A 27,097-nucleotide genomic window follows, 5' to 3' on the forward strand; every position below is an offset into this window, starting at 1 on the left:
GACACACAATCATTTGGTGTAGAAATATATCAAACTCAAGAGGAAAACACTTTTGGTGGAGTAAAAGAGAGAAGAGAATATTAGGGAAGGAATTGTCACAAGCAAAACAACTTCCTGGTCCTTAAGACGGTATTAAAAAGAAAAAAACTAAAATCTAAGAGGGTGCTCATCAATTGGGGAATGGGGAATGGCTAAACAAACTGGTATATTCATGTAAAGGAATATCATTGTGGCTTAAGAAGTAATGAGAAGGCATTAGATAGAGCACCAGGCCTGGAGTCAGGAAGATCTGAGGTCAAATCCAGCCTCAAACACTTACTAGCTGTGTAACCTTGGGCAAGTCACTTGGCAGAAAGTCAGGTTACAATCTTAGCCCTACTACTGCCTTACTCGGCAAATTTAGGAAAGCTTTTTCAGCCTCAGTTTTTTGTCTCAGTCTCCTCATCTGTAAAATGAGCTCAAGAAGGAAATAACAGACTACTCCAGTATCTGCCAAGAAAACCCCAAATGGGGTCACAAAGAGTCAGACACAACTGAAAATGACTACGCAACAAAACCTCTTTAGGGGGAGCAGCTAGGCGGTGCAGTGGATGGAACACTGGCCCTGGAGTCAGGAGGACCTGAGTTCAAATCCAGCCTCAGACACATAACACTTACTAGCTGTGTGACTCTGGGCAAGTCACTTAACCCCAATTGCCCTTGCCAAAAAAAAAAAAAAAAAATACAAATATAAAACCTCTTTAGGGCAGCTAGGTGATGCAATGGGTAGAGTGCTGGGCCTGTCAGGAAGTCAGGAATACTCATCTTCCTGAATTCGAATCAGGCCTCAGACACTTACTAGCTGTGTGACCCTGGGCAAGTCACTTAACTCTGTTTAAACAGCCTCAGTTTCCTCATCTGTAAAATGAGCCAGAGAAAGAAAAAAAGCAAACCACTCTAGTACCTTTGCCAAGAAAACCCCAAAAGATGTCTCGAAGAGTCAGACACAACTGAACAAGAAATAATGAAAGAGAAGATTTCAGAAAATCCTAGGTAGTATAAACAGATGCAGAGTGAGGTAAGCTGAACCAGAACAATCTATACACAGATTGCAAAGAAAAACAACTTTGAAAGACTTAAGATCTCTAATCAAAGCAATAACCAACCATATTTCCAGAGTATCTATGAAGAAAAATGTTACCCTCCTCCTAACAGAGAAGTGATAGACTCAAGGTACAGAAAGAAATACACATTTTTGGTCAGGGCCATTTTGTAAATTCATTTTTTCTTGACTAAACACATATTACAAGTTTTTTTTTCTTTTTCTCAGCTTTTTTTTTTATTAGAAAGGGGCCTGGAGGGTGGGAGTATTAACAATACTGATGTCAAATAAAAGTAACTTTTTTTTATGTACAGAAAAGAACAAAAGGAATTCAGAAAAGCACAGACAAGCAATATAATTATGAAAATGTGTTGAATTTATTGAATACTTTTTTTAAAAGTAGTACTTATTAGAGATTCACAGATTCATACTGAATTTTCTTTTTGTGAACTGCTATGTACATGGAAATGTTTTTTTTCTTTTTGGTATTTAAATTCAAAACTTTAAAAAAACTGGTAAGAAGGTAATTACAGGGGTCTCTTTGCTGGCACTGGAGACAGAATTCTGTTGCTTTGCCCATACTCAGATCTGGGTTACAGTCCTGAGTGGCAGTCCCAGGGCAAGGAGAAACACTAGCACACCAGAGTTTGCAGCCACGGTGAGGCAGGTACCCTCATCACATCAGAAAACTGGAGGAAGGATATGGAGGAGGGGAGTTAGGATTTGGCCCTGTGCTGAAAGACTCACAGTGTATGAATTCTTAGGTTTCAAGAAACCTGATAGCTGTGTGACTGACCCCACCCTAGTCTGCAAATAGGAAGACGCGAGGTAAAGATAGTGATCTATCCCCAGGCCTAATGCCAAGAAAGTACTAGTTTGGACCTTTCATAGGCCAAGGAGGAAAAGAGAAAGAGACTGAAGATCAGATTTGAAAATATGGGGGAGGTAGGTGTGGAACATTGTATATGTCAGGTTTTTTATCAATGTATTGATCAGTTTTGCTGACTTTTTTTCCTTTAGAAAGTTACTATGGTGACAAGGAAAATAAAAATATACACTCAAAAGAAGACAACAAAGTCAAAACTCCTACATCTTCAAAGAAAAATATGAACTGGCCCCATGCCATAGAAGGGCTCAAAAAGGATTTTAAAAATCAAGTGAGAGAGGCAGAGGAAAAATTGGGAAGAGAAATTAGAGTAATGCAAGAAAACCATTAAAAAAAGAGTCAACAGCTTGGTAAAGACACAAAAAAATACTGAAGAAAACAACACCTTAAAAGACAGAATAGGCCAAATGGTAAAAGTGGTACAAAAATCCAATGAGGAGAAGAATGCCTTGAAAAGCAGAATTGGCCAAATGGAAAAGGAGGTATAAAAGCTCACTGAAGAAAATAATTTCTTAAAAATTAGAATTGAGCAACTGGAAGCTAATGACTCTATGAGACATCAAGAAACAATAAAACCAAAAGAATGAAAAAATAGAAGACAATGTAAAATATCTCATTGGAAAAACAACTGACCTGGAAAACAGATCCAGGAGAAACCATTTTAAAATTATTGGACTACCTGAAAACCATGATCAAAGAAAGAGCCTAGACATCATCTTTCAAGAAATTATCAAGGAAAATTGCCCTGATATTCTAGAATCAGAAAGTAAAATAGAAATTGAAAGAATCCACCAATCACCTCCTGAAAGAGATCCCAAAATAAAAACTTCCAGGAATATTATAGCCAAATTCCAGAGCTCCCAGGTCAAGGAGAAAATATTGCAAGCAACCAGAAAGAAACAATTCAAGCACGGTGGAGCCACAGTTATGATCGCACAAGATGTAGCAGCTTCTACTTTAAAGGATTAGAGGGCTTAGAACACGATATTCCAGAAGGCAAAGGAACTATGACTACAACCAAGAATCACCTACCCAGCAAAACTGAGAATAATCCTTCAAGGGAAAAAATGAATATTCAGTGAAATAGAAGATTTTCAAGCATTCTTGATGAAAAGACCAGAGCTGAATAAAAAATTTGACTTTCAAATACAACACTCAAGAGAAGCATGAAAAGGTAAACAGGAAAGGGAAATGATAAGGGATTTAATAAAGTTAAACTGTTTATATTCCTACACGAGAAGATGACATTTGTAACTCATAAGAACTTTCTCATTATTAGGGCAATTAGAAGGAGTATATATAAACAGAAGGCACAGGTGTGAGTTGAATATGATGGAATGATATCTAAAAAAAAAAATTAAGAGGTGAGAAGAGGAATGCACTGGGAAAAAGGGAAAGGGGGAGATAGAATGGGGTAAATTATCTCAAATAAAAGAGGCAAGAAAGCTTTTACAGTAGAGAGGAAGATGGAGGGAGTTGAAGGGGAGCACATGAAACTTACTCACATCAGAGCTGGCTCAAAGAGGGAATAACATACACACTCAATTGGGTATAAAAATCTATCTTACCCTACAGGAAAGTAAGAGGGGAAGGGGATAAGAGAAAGGGGAAGATGCTCATAGAAGAGAAGGCAGATTGAGGGAGCTGTTAGTCAGAAGCAAAACACTTTTGAGGAGGGACAGGTGAAAGGAGAGAGAGAATAGAATAAACAGAGGTGAAATAGGATGGAGGGAAACACAACAATCATAACTGTGAAAAAAATTTTGAAGCAAGTTTCTCTGATAAAAGACTCATCTCTCAAATATATAGAGAAATTAGTCAAATGTATAAAAATAAGAGCCATTTCCCTATTGATAAGTGATCAAAAAATATGAAGTCAGTTTTCAGATGAAGTAATCAAAGTTATCTATACCCAGATGAAAATCTAAACCACTATTGATTGGAGAAATGCAAATTAAAACAATTCTGAAGTACTACCTCATACCCATTAAATTGTCTAATAGGACAGAAAAGGAAAATGACAAATGTTGGAGGGGATGTGGGAAAATTGAGACACTAATGCACTATTGGTGAAGTTGTGAACTGATTCAACCATTATGTAGAGCAATTTGGAACTATGCCCAGAGAACTCTAAAACCACGCACACCCTTTCGACCTAGCAATACCACTACTAGGTCTGTATCCCAAAAGAGATAAAAAATAAAAAGGAAAAGGACCTTTGTAGCAGCTCTTTTCTGGTGGCAAAGAATTAGAAATTGAGGGGATGCCCATCAATTGGGGAATGGCTAAACAAGTTGTGGTATATGATTGTGATAGAATACTATTGTGCTCTAAGAAATGATGAGCTAAGGGTCAGCTAGGTGGCGCAGTGGACAAAGCACAGTCCTGAAGTCAGGAGAACCTAAGCTCAAATCTGGCCTCAGACCAAACACTTGACACTTACTAGCTGTGTGACCCTGGGCAAGTCACTTAACCCCAACTGCCTAAAAAAATAAAAAATAAAAAATAAAATAAAATAAAGAAATGATGAGCTAGATGCTCAGAAGAACCAGAAAGACTTACATGAACTAATGCAAAGTGAAATGAGTAGAACCAGAAGAACGCTGTACACAGTAACAGCAATATTGTTAGATGATCGGCTATGAATAACTTAGCTATTCTCAGCAATATAATGATCCAAGACAACTCTGAAGGACTTATGAAGAAAAATGCTATCCATCCCCAGAGAAAGAAGTCATGGAGTCTGAATACAGATCAAAGCATACTTTTTTGCTTTCTTTATTTTTATTGAGTTTTTATTTTAATCTATGTTTTCTTTTACAACATGACTAATAAGGAAATGTTTTGAATGATTACACATGTATAACCTATATCAAACTGCTTGCCTTCTCAATGAGAGGAGTGGGGAGTGGGGAGGAGAATTTGGAACTCAATTTTTAAAACAAATGTTGAAAATTGTTTTTACATTTAATTGGGGAAAAATAAAATATAAAATACTCTTCAAAAAAAAAAAGGTAGCAAGATGTGAGGGGAAAAGCAGTGGATTTGAGGTCAGAGGAATTGGGGAAGCACAAAACTTTTCTAGGCCAAGTTTTCTCATCTATAAAACTGGCTAGGGAGGAGGGAAGGGAAGCGTTAGATCAAATGTCCCTTCTATCTCTGAATCCTGTGAAATGTTTGCTTATAACAGAAGGATAGAGCTAATTAGCTTTCAAAATAGTCTTATACCAGTTTAAAATGACCATCTTCAAAAGCCTGATTTTTGTGGTCTAGTGATAAAAAAAAAAATGCTTGCTCTAAAAACAATGATTGACCCAATAATGGAATAACCAGATCATTGACAAATGATAATCTTATCACTTTCAAACCCATGTTACCATTTATTAGAAGCTATTTGACTTATTAACAAAAGTTTCTTAAAAAAAAAACAGAATTCTGAGCAATCTTATACATGTTTATTAGCAAATGTGAAATCACTAAAAAGCCTTGCATGCTCATAGGTTCATATGTGATTGATATAAATCTGACGTCATTTAAAATTTTTAAATAACCTTTAAATCATTGTGTTGAATAGTCTTAAATCAACTACACAAGTACATGATCAAGGAAACAAGATTAGGTAACAGTTCATAAAGAAAAAGATATGAGGGGTAGCTAGGTGGCGCGGTGGATACAGCAACATCTCTGGAATCAGGAGGACCTGAGTTCAAATATGACCTCTGACACACAGCACTCACTAGCTGTGTGATTCTGGGCAAGTCACTTAACCCCAATTGCCTCATCAAAAAAAAAAAAAAAAATCTGGTTGTTGGGGTGGCCTGCAAGCCTATTGAGTCCACAATAACCCAAAGAAGCTAACAGAGTCACTTTGTTTAGAATAAGGAAGGTCTGATTAGGCTACATCTGGAGGACCGTTTTCTGTTCTGGCCACCACATTTTAGGAAAAATATTGGCAAACTTCAACACAACCAGAGAAATGGATCAGGATGGTGAGTGACTCAAAACTATGTCATATGAATGTCAGATTTAAAAATGGGGTATGTTTGGCCAAGAGAAGGCTGAGGAAAGAACATGACAACAGTCAACTATTCAAAAGGGTTGTTAAGTGAAGGGAAAAGGATGGGGGGCAGGGAAGAGGGGAAGACTCCTGGCAAAAAGAGATTGTTTTATTCTTTGTACTTGCATTTCCAGTGCACAGTCTCAAACATAGCAGGGTCTTAATAAATGCTTGTTGATTCATTGATTTATTTGGCTTCAGAGGGCAGTATTAGGACCAAGAGATGGGAGTTACAGAGTGGCTGATTACAGCTTGCTATAAGGGAATACTTCTTAAAATTTGTTGTTGTTATTGTTGTTTAGTCATTTTTAATCATGTCCAACTCTTTATGACCCTACTTGGAATTTTCTTGGCAAAGATACCGGAGTGGTTTGCCATTTCCTTCACCAGCTCATTTGACAGATGAGAAAACTGGGGCAAATACGGTTAAGTGACTTGCCCAGGGTCACAGAGCTAGTAAGTGTCTAAGAACGAATTTGAACTCAGGAAGATTAGTCTTCCTGACTCCAGGTCCAGAGTTCTATCCACTGGACCACCTAGGTGCACTGCACCCCTCCTTAAAAAAAATTTTTAATTAAAATTAGAGTTCCTCAGAAGACTTTCCTGTCACTGGAGGCCTTCAAGCAGATGTTGTATAATTGCGTCTCAGTGTGTTATAAAGGAGGTTCTTTCCAACTGTGAGATTCTATGACTCTGAGAATATAGTTTGAATATTATATTGTAAATCATGATTAAATTACATTAAAATGTAAAACATTATTAAAATGCGCTGTATGCTAGGCAAATAGGAGGTACTCAATACAGAATAATATGTCCATTTGTGAGACACATATAGGTTCTCCCAAACATCAGGAATAGACAAATGGATAAGTATTTACTCCTAACATAAAATGTTTTGAACAACTGCCTACTTTTTCCTCTAGGATATGGTTTGTCAGTGTTCTTTTAATTATTCTGATTATCCTAATTATAATTATATATATAAGATTCTATATTCTAATAATTATTCTAAATATTCAATTACATCTGGTAGAGAGTCGATTAAGTGCTTCCTGGCTGGTCCTCAAGTAAAATACGACATCTCCTGATACCACTTTCACTGGCATCCCCCATGCCTGAAATGCTCTCCCTCCTCATTTCTGCTTCCTTGCTTCCCTGAAGTTCCAGGGAAATTTCTTCTACAAGAAAACTTTCCCAATCCCCTTAATTCTAGTGCCTTCCTTTTGTTGCTTACTTCTAATTTTTTCTGTGTATATCTTATTTTTACATATTTATTTGCTTACTGTCTCCACCATTAAATTGTGACCTCCTTTCTTTATATGGCCAGCACTAAGCACAGTGCCTGAAACATAGCAGGTGCTTAATAAATGTTTATTTATTGACTAATATTCTGTGTACATGCTAATCTCCCTTTCAGTAAAGAAAAAGTGTCTGGTAAACAGCAAATGTGTATTAAGGGAGAAAAGAAGAGATTCCTATTTACACTCATTGACTGATGATTAGATTTCTTTTTCTGTTACTGTTTAGGTATAATACACCAAATGACACAAATCTACCACCTCTTTAGTGTCTATTTTTAAATATACATTTGGTGTTGTAACAATGCCAAATCCTCAAGAAATTTACAAGTCCCAACAGTAATAGCAATTTGATTTATCCATATTAATTAATAGCATCATTCAAACCATATGCTAAAGAGTTTTTTTTTCTTTTCTGTATAGCTGGATAATACTTGAAAAATTGATAAAATTCTAAGTATTTCAAAAAAACAGAAATAGTAGGTACATTTCACTTGACTTTAAAAGTTTAAAAATAATTAAAAGATTAAAGTTTCAAGACTGTAAAATTAAAGAATATACAAAATCAAAGTACTAACTTGCATACTTATATCTAATTAAAACACATACACACACACACACACACACACACACACACACATCTTAATTGTTTGTTCATACATACATGCAACTTACCTGTTTGGAGATGGCCTAGAAGTGACAGTACACCCATGGAAATCCTTTTTACTCTTATGCAAAAAAGAGCTGCTGCCTTTATTTCCTACCCCCTTTATCCACTGGAAAACAAAACAGACAATATATGACAAAATTGAGAAGAAAAGAATAGAGTAATACACTATTATGACACTCAAGAGATACTAAAAAAGTATTCATTATACCTGGATAATGAAGATAGAAAAATGCAGAAAAGTTCATTTAGAACTTCCTAAGTTCACTTAGAAGTTCCTAAGAAGGAAAAACAAGGTAGACAAATAAAATTTCAGGAATAACTTGCTATATGTCATTAGTGTGAGAAGGAATATGGAACAGTGGGAGTCAGAAACATCTGATCCTGCTTCTGACACATATTAGCTGTGTGACTCAAGGCAAGACATTTAATATGTCAGGGTCCAAGAAAACTCTTCAAAAATATGTCCCCACATGAATGAAATTATAGGCTTGGACTCAAAAATTTTATTGCAGAAAAAGATACCGAGTTTTCACTAGGATTACAAAATGATGCACATGTCAGCATCATACTGTTTGTTTGTTTGTTTTTGCTTTGTTTCTTTTGTTTTTGTAAAAAGCATGCCTGTAACAGGTATAACACTTAAAAACAACAAAGTAATCTCCACATTCTTCTCATCATATGTCAGGGCCTATATACTTTGGGACTCCAGAAGAAGTCAGGGGTGAGGAAGAAAGAAGTAGAGGCAAAGAAAATAAATGCTTAAGTTTTAAAATAAGTTTAATTTTTAAAAATTGAAGGAGTATCTGAAAAATCCAAAAGGAGTGATAAAAATCTTTATACTTAAATAATCTGTGATCTAATCAACACGAGTACATCCTCCACTGGTGCAAATAACAACTCATCCTCGTCCACACTATCTTGCCTTCCATGATCCTTCCTTACGTTTTTCCATAGCTTCTTCATAGAGCTTTCTCTATATGTGTGTGTGTGTGTGTGTGTGTACGGTCAGTTCTGCTATAATACGATATGTGCTTTTCTAAAAATCATCCCACTATGCAAAATTGTACAACAAAAACCAAAAGGCTTATGGGGAAATTGGGACTAGAGAAAATAACATTCAAAAACTTCATCAGTGGCATTAAAATAAAAGAATCTAATAAAAACAGTAGCACAGTTTTATATATGTTAAATAGTTAAGAAATACACAAATACTACAATAAATATTAGAGGCTTCCCTGTTCTTGGGCTGCTGCTTGGCCTGTACCCTTGTTCCTACTAGTTGGTTTGGTAGTCACCAGACAAGGACTGCCTGCCTGCCTCAGCCATGGAAGAAAAAGTGTGGGTGAGGAGGGAGGAAGTAATGCATGGGTGTGTGTGGGGACAGATTTTGCCAACAGCTGCTACTTAACCAGAATACATGCTATAATAGTTATATTGGGAATGTTGAATGAGTTTATATGTATATATAAAAGTTCACATATGTGAAAGAATTGCAAATTACAACCCTATAGGATAACACATACAGTTAACTGAGGTACCTGGTACATGTTAGAGGTGTATGAGTATATGTTTTGTGTGTTCCTATCCTGTTTCATTTAGCCAGGTGCAGTTTTCTGCATTCTCACAAGCAAAATCATGCATTAACAAACTCAAAAGCTGAATTATGTTCAAATTGTTCCCTAATATATAAATGGAGACAGCTAGGTGGTGAAATGGATAGAGCGGTGGGCCTGGAGTCAGAAAGATTCATCTTCCTGAGTTCAAATCTGGCTTCAGATACTTTACCAGCTGTGTGACTCTTGGCAAGTCACTTAACCCTGTTTGCCTCAGTTTCCTCATCTGTAAAAATAAGCCAGAGACAGACTTCAGAAAAACCTGGAAAGACTTATATGAATTGAAAATGCTTATATGAAAAGAAAATGCTATCCACATCCAGAGAAAGTCTGAATGCTGATCAAAGCATACTATTTGCTCTCTTTTTTTGTTTTGTTTCTTCTTTCTCATGGTTCCATTGGTTCTAATTATTCTTTACAATATGACTAATGTAAAAATATGTTTAATATGAAAGCATATGTAGAGCCTATATCAGATTATACACCATCTTGGGGAGGGGGGACAAGAGCAAGGGAGAGAAAATTTAAAACTCAAAATCTTATGGAAGTAAATGTTGAAAACTAAAAATGAACTAATTAATTTAAAAAGAAAAAAAGAAAAAGAAAATAAGCCAGAGAAGGAAATGGCTGACCACTCCAGTATCTTTGCCAAAAAAAACCTCAAATGGGGTCACAAAGAGTTGGATACAACTGAAATGAGTCAACATCAACAAATACAAAAATCACATTGAAATAAATTTTCATTTTCAAAACAAGTGTTATAGTAGAACTGACTGTATAGGCACCCAATGTGCTCCAGACCTTTATCTAGGTCTTGGTACCTTTCAAAGGAATTTGTGGAACACTCAGGTTATTTGTTATCCCTTTTTTTTTTTAAGGCAATTGAGGTTAAGTGACTTGCCCAGGGTCACACAGCTAGTAAGTGTCAAGTGTCTGGTCTGAGATCGGATTTGAACTCAGGTCCTCCTGACTTCAGGACCAGTGCTCTATCCACTGCGCCACCTAGCTGCTGCCCCTATATTTTTTTATTGACTAGCATGGCTCCCTTTCCTCAGTGATATCCCTGGGCTTCACGTCTTGCAAATAAGTCATCAATGAAATATGCTGCAACCCATGTACACCTACTAGGCCCTCGTACATTGCCTCTGAAGTCACCCACAAATCTGATTCTTCACAGACTACAATGGACCAAGACTCACCGTCATATTACACTTCCAAGAGAAAATCAATTTTTAAAATATAGGCCTTTGTGAGAGAAGCTTGGGATCATTAAAGCCATTGAGGAATTTTCCAAATGCAATCCAGCCTATACTTGTCCTTTGATTCTGGGTCCAAATCACTATCTGCAGTGCTTGTCTTAGATATACTAATCTTATTTTATATTATACCCTGGAAAATAGGCATTTTTTATCTAATTAGTTTTTCCTGTAAGGACTGTCAGGCCTATCTTCTTTGAGTATTCACGACTTTCAATGAGGGGGGCCTATAATGTGCAAGGACCTTGACACAATTGATATGGGTCATCTACAGTTAGGAACATCTGGGAGAACTCAACATCTATAAGGAATCTCTTTTCCGTTTGGAATTTATTCATGATATGTTCCAAGACAGAGGTAAACGCTTTTGGAGATTCAAGTGATATTATTAATCACAGTATTGTTGAAAAGAGTTAGCTCCATGATTTTTAAAGAAATCTTTTATCATCTTACAAATGCAGAGGAAACAACCTTTTGGAAGACAACTTTAAAGAATACATTGTGCTTTAATGAATCAAAAGCACTTATGTAAGCAACAACAAATACAGTAGGACATTGCATCCTCTGTGCCTTTAAGTCAACTGTGTAACTGTAAGGATGTGGTGTCCTGTAAAAAATCATTTGAGAAAGCTTCCTGTTTCCTTCTTATATTTTCATTATACATATATGTATGTACATATGTATATATAAGCATTATACATATACATGCAGATCATTTTAAAGATTTTATAAAGATAAGTGAGCATATAGGTAGATATTGATTATTGTTCTCTTGCTTATCTTTTTGAGGGTAGCAATAAAATCTGTAAGTTTTTCCATTCCTTTGATAAATTCCTCTCCTTAAAATTATCTTATAAATGATCCCTCAAAACTCCAAAGACTGTATTGCTGTTAAAGTGTATTTTTTATGTATATTTGGTCTGGTCCACTCTTCTCAATTTTATCTTCAAAGCTCTAAGTACTACTTTGAACAGCACACCAGGCACTGAAATATTAGGGTGGAAATGTGGTAGTTCCTGTCACTGATAACAAAAAAATATATATCTTTACTGAAATAATCTTCTATTTGCTTTCTTCTTGCCAGTTTCATCTATGGTCGTCTTGAGATAATAAAGCTCAGCTGAGTCTTATGTAAATCTTGTTTTCACTTTCACTGCTATTTGCTGTTTGATGAGGTGATAAATCTTCTCATAATCTTCTGTAACATTTTACAAATGAAAGTGCATTCTAAACCAAAGGTTATCATCTCTCTCTGCTAGATAAGAATATAAAGTGCTTGCTGGAAAAAGGTTTCTAGGTCCCTTTGGGACTTCTGTTTCAGTGACTCTTTCCCAGTTGGTTGTAAAGGTTTAACCAAAGTCAATCTTTGCCTTATCCCATTTCCCAGTTTTTATCAGTTTGTTTTAATGGGTCAACTAAAAGTAGTTGCTAAGTGGAAGAATACGACACTGCAAACAATTTTCTTTCTTCTAAACTTGATGCTGATTTTGACCACTGTTCTAAGTAGCCAACTGTCTGACAGTGTACAGAAGTAATTCCAGTATTATTCCCATATCAATAATCAGTTGTTTCCTGTATGGTAAGATACCATCAGGTTCATTTCTTGTGATGTCACTCACTGCTTGTCTTGTTAGACATCTTTAAACTCTCTTCTGGAAGAAATCCATGACACAGAAATGTAAGACTTCTGAGTTGTTGTTGATCTTTTATTCCTCAAACCTGAGGCATATTTTCCAATATATTCCTTACTCCTTTATGCCAACATTCACAATGACATTACTAAGTATAAATATATATAGACTTGGTTTGAAATATCTTGTTTTCATAGAAGACATGAGAAGTTCTTCATAGAAAGAACCACTCTACATCCCATAGTTTATAATGAATCTTGATAATAAGCAATAAATATTTCCTGGTCATCATTTTGCTTAACCTTGTCATAAGCACTACCAAAGAAGATAAGAAGGTGTCCCATAAAATTACCTGTTGCCTTTTGATGCAGAATGAAATCAACTTTACCATCTCCTTTTCCAAGGAAAACCTGTAAGCAATCTTTTCATCTAGCTGCAATTTCCTTTTGTTTTCTAATTTAGTTTACTGTGAGTATAGCTACATTTATATGTGCGAGTTCTTCCAATAGCATGTCAACTCACCGATCATGGAACAAAAATCTCATAATTTCTGTAACCTTTAATGGTTAACAATGATCTAACAACAGTTTGATTCTTAACATTGTTTATTCCCTTACTCTGCCTCATTCACTGCAGAAGCCAAAGGGGCCTACCAAGTATCAAGGGTTATTTTGCATGTTTCTTCCTTTCATGGGTTACTAAGGGCAAAGAATTCATCACACAGAAACATAGAGGCATACTGGTATTATGCTTCCCCATAACTGTGCTGGTCCTTGACAAACTTGGTTCAGGCCTTTCCAGAATGATTGGACCTACCAGGGTTTATACTCAATTGTACAGCCTTTGAGAATCCAAAGTCACCTCCACACCTCAATGAAGCATAAAAGTAGGACTTTGAAACAGGAAAAGCCTAGAAAAATGGACCTATGAATTTAAAAGGACTAGTTTTATGAGTTGTAAGAGATTATAATTGCTGTGCAGGAAGTTTGTAGTCCTGTCATGGTACTATGTATTATAATTTATTAGAGTTATATGATGGCCTTTCTTTGAAGGCAATGAGTTACTGTGAGAATTTTCTACAATATATTTTCTATACTGTTAATAAGTATATTTAATTCAAAGTGCTAAGCTAAGAACTATAATTTGCTACAATTTATTTTGTTAAAATTCAAACAGAGGAACTAAGAAAATGAAAACTCCAGGAGAAAGACTTTGGCTACCTCCAACCTCTACTGTCTGGAACCCTATTCCTCCTTTAGTGAAGTTCCCCCAATTAGGCAAAACAGATTAGCATAGCAACAACATTCACTAATCAGGTGGACAGGATAAAGAGAAAACTAGAAAAGGAAAGAGTAAGCTGGCAAGTGTGGCACTTAGGATCATAGGTAACTCTGATGGCAGACAAGTATTTGAATATGTGTGAGTCACAGAAACTTAAGAATTGGAATTGACTTCAGGGACCCAAGTTCAAATCTAGCCTCGGACAATTACTAGTTGTATAAGCCTAGACAAATCATTTAAACTGCCTGCCTCAGTTTCCTCATCTGTAAAATGGGGATAATAGCACCAACCTCCCAGGGTTGTTATGAGGATCAAATGAGATAATATTTGTAAAGCACACTGCAGACCTTAAAGGGCTACATAAATGCTAATTATCTTCATCTTCATCATCATTATCATTATTCTTATCATTACATGCACAAAGGAAAAAAAGAAAGGAAAATGTCTCTATTTCATTTAGGGGAGTAGTCCTTTGCTGACAACAGGGGCAACAAGTATTCTTACCAGTCACAGGACATTGTTTTCCAAGTCCTACTACTTCAGATTCCTAAACTTCAGGAGAACAGGGTAGTGCCCTGAAGGAGTATAGCAAACTCTTATAGCAAGCACTACACACTGGAGAAAGCAAAGCTAAGATAGCCCTAAGGAATAGGTCATTTGAACCATAAAAGTTGATGGAGGAGCTACACAGTATAGCTTCATGTTACCATTCCTTCCAATGTTAAAATTGATAACTCACTTCTTCTGGTTGTCTGGATGGAGATAAAAGCAGTAGAAGAGCCTGACCCTCCCCACACTAGTTTCTGGTCAGTAAACAAATGTTTTCCAATGGGTCACAAATGAAGGGGAGATTTCCTATCAGAGACATAGGGCAAACTTCTTTTGATTCAGTACTCCAGATCCTGAGGAAGGAGATGGAACTCTATTCATGTAATGAGGGTCAGACTTCCTTCCAAACTGACTTGTGCTGGCAGAGCTTTTAACAGTGCACAGGGCACTGTATCTAGCATGGGCAGGCAGTGATAGAGCTTAGAGGTGACACCAGACTGAGCACTTGACCTAATATGACCAGAAGTAAGAACAGCTCCTGGAGTTTCAGCCCTTGACCTTTCCTCCTGTCACAGACACACTCATTAGCAGGAGCTAGCTGTTATCCCATATCTCTCCTTCCTCTTGTGGCTAAACTCCTTGAGAGGGCTATCTATAACACTTACTCCCCCCTCACTCTCTACAGTCTGGCTTCTGACCTCCTCATTCCACTGAAACTGCCTTTTCCAAAGTCACTAATGATCTCTTCTTAACTGCCAAATCTATTGGCCTTTTCTCAGTCTACTTCTTGACCTCTCTGCATGCATGTTTGGCACTGTTGATCATTCTCTTCTTGATACTCTCCAGGTTTTAAGGATTCTGCTCTCTCCTCATTCTCCTCCTACCTATATGACAGCTCCTTCTCAAGCTCTTTTACTGATCTGGGTCACATTTTCCAACTGTGGGTGACTCACAGGGCTCTCCCCTGGGCCTTCTTTTCTTCTCCCTTTATTCTGTTTCACTTAGTGATCTTATTAGCTCCCATGAATTCAGTTATCATCTGTACACTGATGATTCTCAAATCTCCTTAACCTGCTTCAGTCTTAACCTCTCTGCTGACCCCTAAATCTCACATCTCCAACTGCCTATTAGACACCTCAAACTGGATGTCTCATGGATATCTTAAACTTGACATATCCAAAACTGAACTTATCTGTCCCCCCCAAACCCTCCGTTCTTCCTTACTTTCCTATTACTATCACTGTATCACTATCCTCCCAATCACTCAGCCTTGCAACCTAGATGTCCTCAACCACTCGTCTCTTACCACCACCCCTATATCCAATCTGTTGCTATGACCTGTTGATTTCATCTTTGCAGCACTTCTCAAATATGCCCCCTTCTCTCCTGATACTGGGTGCAAGCCTCCATCTCCTCATGCCTAAACAACTGCAATAACCTGGTCTTCCTAACACAAGTCTCTCCCCACTCCAGTACATCCTCAACTCACTGACCAAAATAATTTTTCTAAAGCATAGGTCCAACCATGTTATGCCCTCCTTCCCCCACTCAATAAACTCCCACGACTTCTATCACCTCCAGTATCAAATACAAAACTCTCTTTTTGGAACTCAAAACCCTTTATAATCTACCCACCTCTGCCTTTCCAGGATTCTTAAACTTCACATTCCCCCACCAAGTTCTCTTAGATCCAGTGAAACTGGCTATCTACCTCTTCCTCACATAAGATACTGCATCTCCTGACTCCAGGAATTTTCACTGACTGTCCCCTATTCCTGGAATGCTCTTCCTTTTCATCTCTATCTCCTGGATTTCCTGGCTTCCTTCAAGTTCCAGCTTAAATCTCAGCTTCTACAGGAAACAGTTTCAGATTCCCCCTTAACTTCAGGGCAGTCCCTCTGTTAAGATTATTTCCTATCTGTCCCATATATAACTTGTTTGTTCATAATTGTTTGCATGTTTTCTCCCCCAGTAGAATGAGCTCCTTGAAATCAGGGTTTGTCTTTTGCCTTTTTTTGTATCTCCAGTACTTAGCATAGTGCCTGGCACAAAGTCGGTGCTTAATGAATGTTTCCTGGCTGACTGCCTGAGTGCCATAAAGGAAGTAGGAGCCTCTTGATGCTGCTCCCACTTGTCTCATCTATCAGCTGAGAAAGCAACAGGGGTCTAGTCTGACAGTTCTGCTCCTTCCTTTGCTCATTTGTCTTGCTGATGTAAAGGAGGCTGGAGGCTGGAGGTTGTATTCCTACTCTTCTCTCTTGCCTTTGGGCTGGCTGAGGGAGGAACAGACAAGCAGTTCTGCTCCCATCTATGTTCTCAGGACTCCTAACCTCCTTTCTGGCCTTGCTGCTGATCTGTGTCTGTTCTGACCTAGAGCTCAGTCAAGTAGGGCAAGCCTGGCTTTATAATTTTTTCCTTTGTCTTTCTTCCTCTCCTTGCTGGTCAAAGGTGATACATTCAAGGCACCAAACTTGAACAGGAAGAGGTAATACAGTGCCATCCTCTTTACAGGAAAAAATTGCGTGCCTTCTACGTGTATGATTATTGTTAAGGATTGCCTATTTATTATCTAGCAATCAGAACTGATAATCTGGTAAGTTGTTAAACTACAAAGTATCCTCATGATATATGGATGGGGTCATGGTAGTTCAAATTCTACTAGACTGTCACATTAATTATTGAGCTAAGAATTCCTTCAATCTCTGTTCTAATGGTTCCCATTAAATAAATCTCTGTCTAGAGCAAAATATGCACTTATACCCTGATAGATTTAAGGGTAGAGTATACTTAAGAACCAGTGGATGTTGAGCTGGCCTCAGTCCAGCAGGGTTGTGAACACTACCTCCAATACTTTAGCACCCAGTCCAGAAGGCAAATGACCTCCCTGTTGTGTTTGCCCAGATTAAGTTTGGGGATGTCTGAAAAAACGATTCCTTCACATCATTCACTTCTGACGACAGTATACTTCCTTGGGCTTGAGGAGGTAAAGAAACAATGCAATGATAGCACAAGAGGCAAAAGAATATGAGGTGGGGTGGAAGGGGAGACAGGCAGGGAAGACAGATGACAATATCACCATCATGTTTTTTAAAAAAATGTAGACACCACTTGCCACTCCCTCACCACCAATTTTCTTCAAGATCTTAGTGTATTTGTGCTCTCTTCCCACTAATTAACTCAATCATGGTCTGAAACCAATCAAATATACTTCTATGTGAATGTGTGTTTCAGGGCCAGGACCAACTAGAACCAAAAAAAATACTGAAGCCCAGGAACTACTAAATTTGCAAGAGTATTGTTTTCAACTATTCTTCATTACAAATATATATTTACTATATTATAAGTTTAAATAAGGTTTTTTCAGCTGGCATAGGAAACTAGCTACCACTTAGAACTGTTTCTATGACTCTAAACAAAGTTCCTAAAAGACAACTTGCACATGAACTTTTGAAACATGATCCAATCATAAGTTGGAAACTGCCTATAAATATAACAATGATTAATACTGGAACTAGTGACATACTCAGCTCCTTGCATAGTCAACTCTTAGTGCCTCTCTACCTCCCCTCCCAATTAAGATCATTTCCTATAAGCAATAATTATACCACAAGCATAATTACCTCCTTCCAGAAGCAATTATTATAGCATGGAGGTTGTTTTTGTTTTTTTAATAAAATATTAATACACTAAAGCAAGATTAAAACTCTAGGAATATATTTATTAAACCCAAAGACAAGCAGCTAAATAACTTCATAACATATTTCAAATAAAGATGTTCTGTCTCATAGTTAAATACAAATAATAAATTAAAACAAATAATGCTGATGGTAAAAATTTTCCTTTGAAGAAGTCAGAATGAGTACTTAATTGGTCATGAATTATACGGTTGCAAAAGAAAGTAATAAAACTGAATGTAGCTATTCTAATTCTTTTTTATTAGGAATTCTCTGACATTGGCTAAAAGAATCATACAGTCTCTGAGTTGAAAGGGATCCCAAAAGTTATCTAGTTGATCCCAGATCTGAATAGGAATCTCCTCTACAACATGGCCAACAATTAGTCATTGAATTTTTGCTTGAAGACTTCCAATAGAGGAAAAATTACTGCCTCTTAAGATAGCCTTTTCCACTATTGGGTAACTATAGTTGTTAGCAAGTTTTTCCTTACATCTGCCTAAATTTTCCTCTTTCTGACTTCAACCTACTGTTCCAATGTTCCAAGCAGAAATCTAATTCCTCTTCCATAACAGCCCTTCAAATACTTGAAAACAGCTATCATGTTCCCCTCCTTTAATCTTCTGTCTTTATCTATTTCTTCAACCAGTCTTCAAGTGGAAAGATTTCAAGGCCCTCAGTAAAGACAATGTAAAAACAAAAGACGGCTATAAATTTTTTTTAAAGATAATTGCCCATTCTGAAATGACTTTTAAAAATAACTTCAGGTTATTCTCTATTCTGGCTAACTTCCTCTGCACGCTTACCAATTTATCAATGTCCTTCCTAAAACGTGTCACCTGGCTGGAACTGAACACAATATTCCAGATGTGGTCTAACTAGGACATAGTGCAACAGAACTATCGCTTCTCTAGTTCTAGACACTGTGTCACTTTTAATAAAGTCTAAGTTTGCATTAGCTTTTTTTGCCCATCACTTCACACTGTTGATTCATATTAAATTTACTATCCAGTAAAACCCCAAGAAAGTTTTCAGATGAACTGCTATCTAGCTATACCATCCCCCATCTTATATTTCTAAAGTGGGTTTTTTTGAACCCGAGTATAAGACTTTATTTTTATCCTTATTCAATTTCATATTATTAGATTGAGTCCAACATTCTACTCTGTCAAAATCTTCCTCGATCCCAATTCTGTCATTCACTATTTTAGCTATCTCCCCCACTGAAAAAAAAAAAGAAGACAAAGTTTGAAAAGCCCTAAGCAGAAAAATCTTTTGGAAATACATATGTCACTCTTTTAAAAAATATAATATATGAGAATTTTAATATGAAACAAATAGAAGAATGAAATTTATTACAGATTCCCTTTAAATTATATGCTTAGCCTATTTAAAATATGATTTGATTTACAAGATGGAATTTATAACTGTTCAATTATGCAAAACAAGGTATATCTAAAGACAGAATCAAGAATAAATCAGCATCTTCCCATATAGCAAAAACCACTACAAGTTAAAAACTACAAATTAATAACTAGAAAGAACAAGAAAGGGGCAATATAGGAAAATTAAAATTGTTTTAATAAAATATTTTATACACTTTTCAAAATGTACACATAAAAGAAAGTAGTTTTCATTTACCCCCTTCACAGGGTGGTCCCATCGGTCAGAGCTTCGGAGTCTTGAGAGAGGTACCTGAACCTGAGTATCTTCTTGCTTTGATTTTGACTTCTTTGGTATTCGAAACTAGAAAGAGAAAGCCATCTTTTTAATATGAAATCGGCACTGAATTCAGTACCTGAATTAAATGACAGAGCATTCCATTTGCTCTGAATGATAAGCAAAAGGAGCAACTGGAGAATAGTGGCCCACTAACAAATTCAGAAATTCAGTGTTAGAACAGTAGTTTCCAGGCTATGGGCAGTAGAGATGAGGCAAGGGGCTGACACAGTCATGTAAAAACAAAATCACCTTTGGGCTGAATGTCTTATATGTAAATTTTGGTCTAGACCAATGATTTCATTCAAAATACATGCATGTGTGCAAATAACTCATTCAAACAAGCTATGTACAGGATATATTGAAATTAATCAACAGAAGGAAAGCACTAACATTAAGGGGGAACCTGAAAATGTTTCCTGTAGAAGCACAGACTTAAGCTGGAACGTGACCCTGACGGAAGCAGAGATAAGGAGGGGGGAAATTCCAGGCATGGAAGATAGCCAGTGAAAATACACACTGTTGAGAGGTGAAATATCTTGTTCAAAGAATAGCAAAGAAACCAGTGTCATTGAATTGAAGAGAATGTGGGGAGGAAGGGGAAGAATAAAGTATAAAAAGACTGAAAAGATGGGAAGGGGCCAATTTATGAAGGGCTTTGAATGGGAAACAGATTTTATAAATGATCCTGGAAATGATAAGAAATCATCAGAGTTTATCGAGTAGAGCAGTGACATGATCAGATTTGCACTTTAAGATAATTTTGACAGTTGAGTATAAAATGGACTGGAGTGGAAAAAGACTTGTGTCAGAGAGACCAACCAGCAAGCTATTGCAATTGTTCAGGTGTGAGGTGATGAGGACCTGCAAAAGTGTGGTAGCGGTATCAAAGGAGACAAGGAGTATTTGAGAGATATTACAAAGATAAAAGGTCTTAGCAACTGATTAGATATTGGGGTTGGGTGGGAATGATGGGGTGATGGGACTGTGACATCTAAAAGGAAAAGATCATGTCTTTAAAAGCAACCCAGTCCTTGAATTTTCCTATACATTTCAGCAGCCGTGATCATTGGCACTTCCACACAAGGCAACTGGCCCACCCCAGACCATCTAGATCACTGAATTAGCCTGCTTGATAGTCCTTTCACTGTTTCACATGGCCCACCCCAGACTACTTACCACTCCTTATTCCCACCCAGATCCTTTTACTATCTCTTTTGTATATAAGTATTAGTCTGAACCCCATTAAGTTGCAGATTCACTAGGAACTCTGCCCACTTCTATTGGGGGTACAATAAACCTTGTCATTTGACTAGAAGAAGGTTTGAGTGCATGAATTCATTCTAGGCCAAGCCACTCTGTACCCTGGCATTTTGGGGTCCCCAGCAACCTTAAACTGCATCAGAAGGAGGCCGTAAAAGAGAGTAAGGAGACAAGGATTACATCTAAGTTGCAAGCCTGAGAAAATGGAAGATAGTGGTGCCCTTGATAGTAATAGGAAAGCAAGAGAGAATGGAGAGGTTGGGGGTGAGGGGGGGAACAGATAACAAGTTCAGTTTTGGACATGTCAAGCTTAAGATGTCCATGAGACATCCAGTGTGAGGTGTCTAATAGGCAATTGGAGATGTGAGATTGGTGGCCAGCAGAGAAGTTAAGGCTGAAGGAGATTTGAGAATCATCGGTATACAGGTGATAACTGAATTCATGGGAGCTAAGATTATCAAGTGAAACAGAATAAAGGGAGAAGAAAAGAAGGCCAGGGGAGAGCCCTGTGGGTCACCCACAGTTGGCAAGTGTGACCCAGATCAGTAAAGGAGCCTGAGAAGGAGCTGTCATATAGGTAGGAAGAGAATCAGAAGAGAACAAGTCCTTAAAACCTGGAGAGTATCAAGAAAAGGATGATCAACAGTGTCAAAGATGCATGCAGAGAGGTCAAGGAAGTAGACTGAGAAAAGGCCAATAGATCTGGCAGTTAAGAAGAGATCATTAATGGCAGCTAGATGACAAAGTGGATAGAGCACCAGCCCTGGAGTCAGGATGACCTGAGTTCAAATTCAGCCTCAGACACTTGGTATTTCCTAGCTGTGTGACCCTGGGCAAGTCACTTAACCTTGATTGTCTCACCAAAAAAAGCAAAAAAAAAATCATTAGTGACTTTGGAAAGAGCAGTTTCAGTTGCATGATGAGGTCAGAAGCCAGGCTGCAGAGAGTTAAGAAGAGAATGAGAGGAGAGTAAGTGTTGTAGATGGTCCTCTCAAGGAGTTTAGCCACAAGAGGAAGGAGAGATATGGGATGACATTTAGCTCCTGCTAATGAGTGTGTGTGACAGGAGGAAAGGTCAAGGGCTGGAACTCCAGGAGCTGTGCTTACTTCCAGTCGTATTAGGTCAAGTGCTCAGTCTGGTGTCACCTCTAAGCTCTATCACTGCCTGCCCATGCTAGATACAATGCCCTGTGCACTGTTAAAAGCTCTGCCAGCACAAGTCAGTTTGGAAAGAAGTTCGGAAGGAAGTCTGACCCCCTTGGGGCAGTTAGGTGGTACAATGGATAGAGTATCAGGCCTGGACTCAGGAAGACTCATCTTCCTGAGTTTAAATCTGGCCTCAGACACTCACAAGATGTGTGACCTGGGCAAGTCACTTAACATTGCTTGCCTCAGTTTCTTCATCTGTAAAATGAACTGGAAAAGGAGATGGCAAACTACTCTAGTATCTTTGCCAAGGAAATCCCAAATGGAGTCACAAAAAGTCAGACATGATTGAAAAATGACTGAACAACAAAAACAAAAATTTAGGCAGCTAGGTGGCTCAGTGGATAGAGTGCTGGGGTGAGAATAGATATTATGGGGGGAGGTAATCTTTTGGAGAAGACTGGATAGAACAGAATCACTTGCACATGTTTGCCTTGGCAAGGAGAAGGCCTACGTCTTGGTGTGAGATGGGGTGAAGGAGACAATAGGCAGAAGGTATCAATGATGCTTGATGAGAAGGAAAGTAGAAGACCATACCTTATGCTCAGAAATTATCATGCCTTTTCCCCCCTAATCAATGTAACCTTACCTTCATTCTAGCTATCTTGAAAGGAAATCACTATAATAAAACAATTCATACTAATTCACCAATGGCTAATAGTTTACTAGGCTAACATTCCTATGGAGGAAACATTTCAAAATAGATCATTTTGAAAGAGTAGAGGGTAATACCTTAATTCAATAAATAAATAAATGAATAAATAAGTGGATAAAACTAATAGTAGAATTTAAAAGTCTGATGGGGCATATATTTTGGACAGGGGCTTCTCCAGGATCTTTCAAATCACCCAGGTTAAAAAAAAAAGTGCCCATCAACTAGGGAATGGTTGAACAAATTGGTATACAAATGTAATGAAATATCATCACGCTGCAAAAAAAAAAAAAAGAATATGAAGAATTCAGAAACTTATATGAACTGATGAAGATTAAAGTAAGCAAAGTCAAGAGAACAATATAAACAATGTATACAATAATGGAAATGAAAAGGACACTAAAATAAAGCTGAATGCAGTCATTATATTGATCCATCTTGGAACCTGACAAAAGATAAGGAAGCACCTTCCTATTTCTAGTAGGGAAGTGAAGAGCAGGGGGAAGGGATTCAGAAATAACTATGTTGTAAAAACAAAAATTGTCAATAATTCTTTTTCATTAATAACACCATATAAATTTAGGAAGTAGGGGACAGTGAACTCTATTGGGGATTTTGGCCTGAAATTAAGAAGACAATAAATAACAGAAAAACAACAGTATTTTACCTCTCTGTGTATGTTTCCATATGTGTGTAGGGATTGGGGGAACAAAGAGAGAGCAAAAGGAAGGAATTTTTTATATATATACTTATACACACACACACACATCTCCCTGATTCATGGTACTGACAGAAATTATTATTTCTCCATCATACTAATAATCAATTGTTGAATTAGGACCAGGATTTTTTCAGAAGCCTGTAGGCTGTTCAGTCTCTGAAGGGCATTGCTGATAATGAGACTGAATTAACTTTCTCCTTAATCTTGTTCAGATCCCACCCAAACTTACATGGAATTTAATCTAAGGTGAAGAAACCCAAGTATGAGTGGGGATAAATTCTTTGATTAGATTGCCCAAGGCTGGGCAATTTAGAAGTAAATGACATCATCAAAGTTACATTCCCTCAGTCCCTCATTAGAATAGGTTTACCTCTCACTGTAATATCTATTCTCTCATTAATTGTTAACCAATCAGAGTTGATTGCCACCCTCAGGAACACCCACTCTTCCAAGAGCATATAAACTGTGAGCCCCCCACCATGAGTCACCACCATCATTTGGCATTCGAGGATATCAATGACTCATTTTATTGGTAATATGCTAGCATATTAATAAAATTATTAATTATCCAGAAATAATGTCTCTCAAACTTTTTAAACGACACAGTTCTTGACTTAAATTCAAATTTGAAAATGATATAGACATTGAGAAATTTGGGTAAATCAGGAAAGTGACTTAAAATCATCTTGTTGCTCCATACAAAGGCCTAGGTCAAAGTGAATTCTTCATTTCTCTCCTTCCCTTTTTTTTTCCTACTTTTTCCTTACCTTGGGCCATACTTCAACTTTATAATATAAAATGTAGCAATCTACAGTTCTCAATACACTATCTTTGAAGAAAGGCTCTATATCAATCTAATAAATATAATAAATCAGGATTTAAAGTATAAAATTCTAAAGAAGAAAAATATCTTTATAACAAGCATTAGTTCTTAAAAAACCATCAAAATAGAAATAAAATCTCAATTAAGTACAACCTTAAAACAGAATATTTTTAAAGAAATGATAATTTCAAAAATCTGATAATCTTTTTTTTTTCAAAAAAAAACAACTTCCATGGCACTACATAATCAGCTTCATCTTTATCACTTGAATATAAAACACAAATAGTCAACCCAATTCAACACACATATATTAAGCAATTATGAGAGATGAGAGGCAGCAAAGTTTAGTAAAGGGCCGGTCTTGGAATGAGGTACACCAGGGTTGAAAAGTTTTCCCTCTGCCAGTTACTTAGCTGTGTGACCATGGGCATGTCATTTAATCTCTTAATGTTCCAAGCAATATGAAGACTAAATTACAAAAAATTGCCACTCTGAATTTTCTGCATCTATGGAAGGAGTTTTCATAAAGGGAGTTCCCTACACTAATGAAATCACACGTCTAGACTAAAAAAAGTAATGTACAAGGCACTAACCCATGTTGGGAATGATGCGGTGATGGGACTTGGACCCCAAAAGGCAAACACCACGTCTCTGGAAGCACCCCTAATCTCAGTAGGCTCCTGTGAGAAAATTCTCTCCTTGTCAGAGGCACATACAGAGTTGACCCTGTAATTCCTCAGATAAAGGCACAGTGGGGGCCACCCCAAGGCACCTGTCTCTGGCACCTGGAATAGAGCTATCTTGTCCCTTCAACAAAGGTATCTCTGTTGACTCCCTGAGTTTTCTTATACATTCCAGCAGCCCAGCACCTGAACTTCTTACCTATATTCTTACTAACCACCTCCTAATCCCACCCCAATCACCTAAGTAGCATACTTGGCATTCCTTTCCCTGTCCCTTTTCCATAGAAGCATTAGTATCACCCACATTAAGTTGCAAGTTACCTAAGGAACTTCACCCACCTTATTGGTGTCACAATAAACTTTGCCTCTTGACTGGAAGAAGATTTGAGTGTGTGAACTCATTCCAGTCAATGCCACCCTGTACCCTGACATTTTGGGAGTCCCAGCACCCCTAAACCACATCAGGGATACAAACACAAAAAAGAGAAATAGTTGCTGCCCTCAAATAGCTTACATTCTATTGCAATATTTTCATCACCAAAACATTATGCCTTCTTTTCCCTTTTTTATTCTTTGTAACAAGAGAGAGCTCTCTGGGAAGAAGAAGGATATATTTGGAAATGAAGGAGATGTAAAAATAAAATGTATCAAAAAACATTTTTTAGAGTTTGTTAAATTGAACCCTCACTTAAACACAGCATACCTTTTTCTAAGCATTCCAGTTAAACAAAGCTTACTATATTTTGTTGGAAAAATATTATTTGAAAGATAAATAGAAAAATGGTTTCAAAACCACTGACACAAGAAGAATTATAAAGATTAAAAAAGGTTAAAAAGACAAAAGTAATACATACCTCCCAAGAATTTGAAGATGAAGACTTTTTCATTTTTCCTTCAATTACAGTTTCTACAAAAAAAGACAACAAAAAATTATCACTTAAAAATTTAAAAAGAGAAATAAACTAGTAAAATATTATTTCATGTATCTTTTTGCATAAACTTTTTATTTAATTCAGAATTTACGTAACTGATAAAGTAGAAGACTAATACATTTTATAAAACAGAAGCTTGAAACTCAAGGAATTTTCATTCTACAATGTTAGCTTTAGGACAGCAGCATCTACTGGCAAAATATCTATTGAAAGAAAGATGAATTCTAAGTTCAAATAACCATGGAGATTTCTAATCAAAGGTAAAATTCCAGTGATTTAAGAAAGGACAAAGAAGTCCAGGAGATGGCACTCCCATTTCTAGAATACCTAGCATAGCACAGTCTTGTCCATAAGTTTAATGCTTCTTTTCCTCAGCAACAGTTTTCAACTTTGATTGGGATTCTTTCTTTTGACAACACAAGGACAACTTAAAAAAAAAAAAAGGATTTGCTGTATAAAAATAACTCCTAGTGAATTCCATTGAAATAAATTTCATAAAATGAGAAATATCAATATTCAAAATTGTCAGTTTACACATAATACCTATAGTTAAAAATTAAAACATTAAAGTCAAAAGTGCTGGGGGATTTTTTAACTGCATATAGTTAGCTTATGAAAATATGGATGAAGTACTAGTAATTTCTTCTGGAATTGTAATCACAGTTATCTAAATAAGAATTTGGACCCTTTTCTTACTAATGGTTTCTCCCAAAACCTGTTCCTCCTGATTTTCCTATTTTAGTTAGTGATACCACTACCAATTCTACCCATCAGCCAGGCTTAAAACATCTGAAGTTAAATGGTTTTTAAAAATGCATTATTATTACCAAAAAACATTTGCAACAAATACCAATAAACAAATAACTGAACCAAACATAAATTTCCAACTAAAACACAAAAAAATTGGAGGAAGGAAAAAAAATGTTTTAAGGAAATACAAATCAAACCAAAGAAGTAATTCCTCCAATCAGTCTGTGTATTTATAAAGCTATTACCTCTGACATTGTTTTTTATTTTGTCATTTTTTATATAGATGTCACTAATTATGTATTCTTGTTTTTTTGACTTTGCTGATCTTGCTATGTGCATTATTTCACACAGG

The 27,097-nt window shown here is 36.8% G+C and overlaps 1 protein-coding gene across 3 annotated transcripts in view; it reads right to left on the reverse strand.

Moving 5' to 3' along the window:
- The window catches only part of SENP7 (SUMO specific peptidase 7), a 164,662-nt gene that overhangs the window by 127,301 nt on the left and 10,264 nt on the right, over positions 1-27,097 (reverse strand). For all 3 annotated transcript variants that reach the window (XM_027867203.1, XM_027867194.1, XM_027867184.1), the window contains exons 2-4: positions 25,918-25,970; positions 19,638-19,742; positions 7,998-8,098 (exon numbers count right to left, since the gene is read on the reverse strand). In XM_027867203.1, coding sequence (XP_027723004.1) covers positions 7,998-8,098; positions 19,638-19,742; positions 25,918-25,970 — 259 coding nt within the window. The remainder of the gene's footprint in view (positions 1-7,997; positions 8,099-19,637; positions 19,743-25,917; positions 25,971-27,097) is intronic.

This window comes from Vombatus ursinus, unplaced genomic scaffold, assembly GCF_900497805.2.
Source record: "Vombatus ursinus unplaced genomic scaffold, bare-nosed wombat genome assembly UNPS02001419.1, whole genome shotgun sequence".
In the NCBI taxonomy this organism is placed as follows: Eukaryota; Metazoa; Chordata; class Mammalia; order Diprotodontia; family Vombatidae; genus Vombatus; species Vombatus ursinus.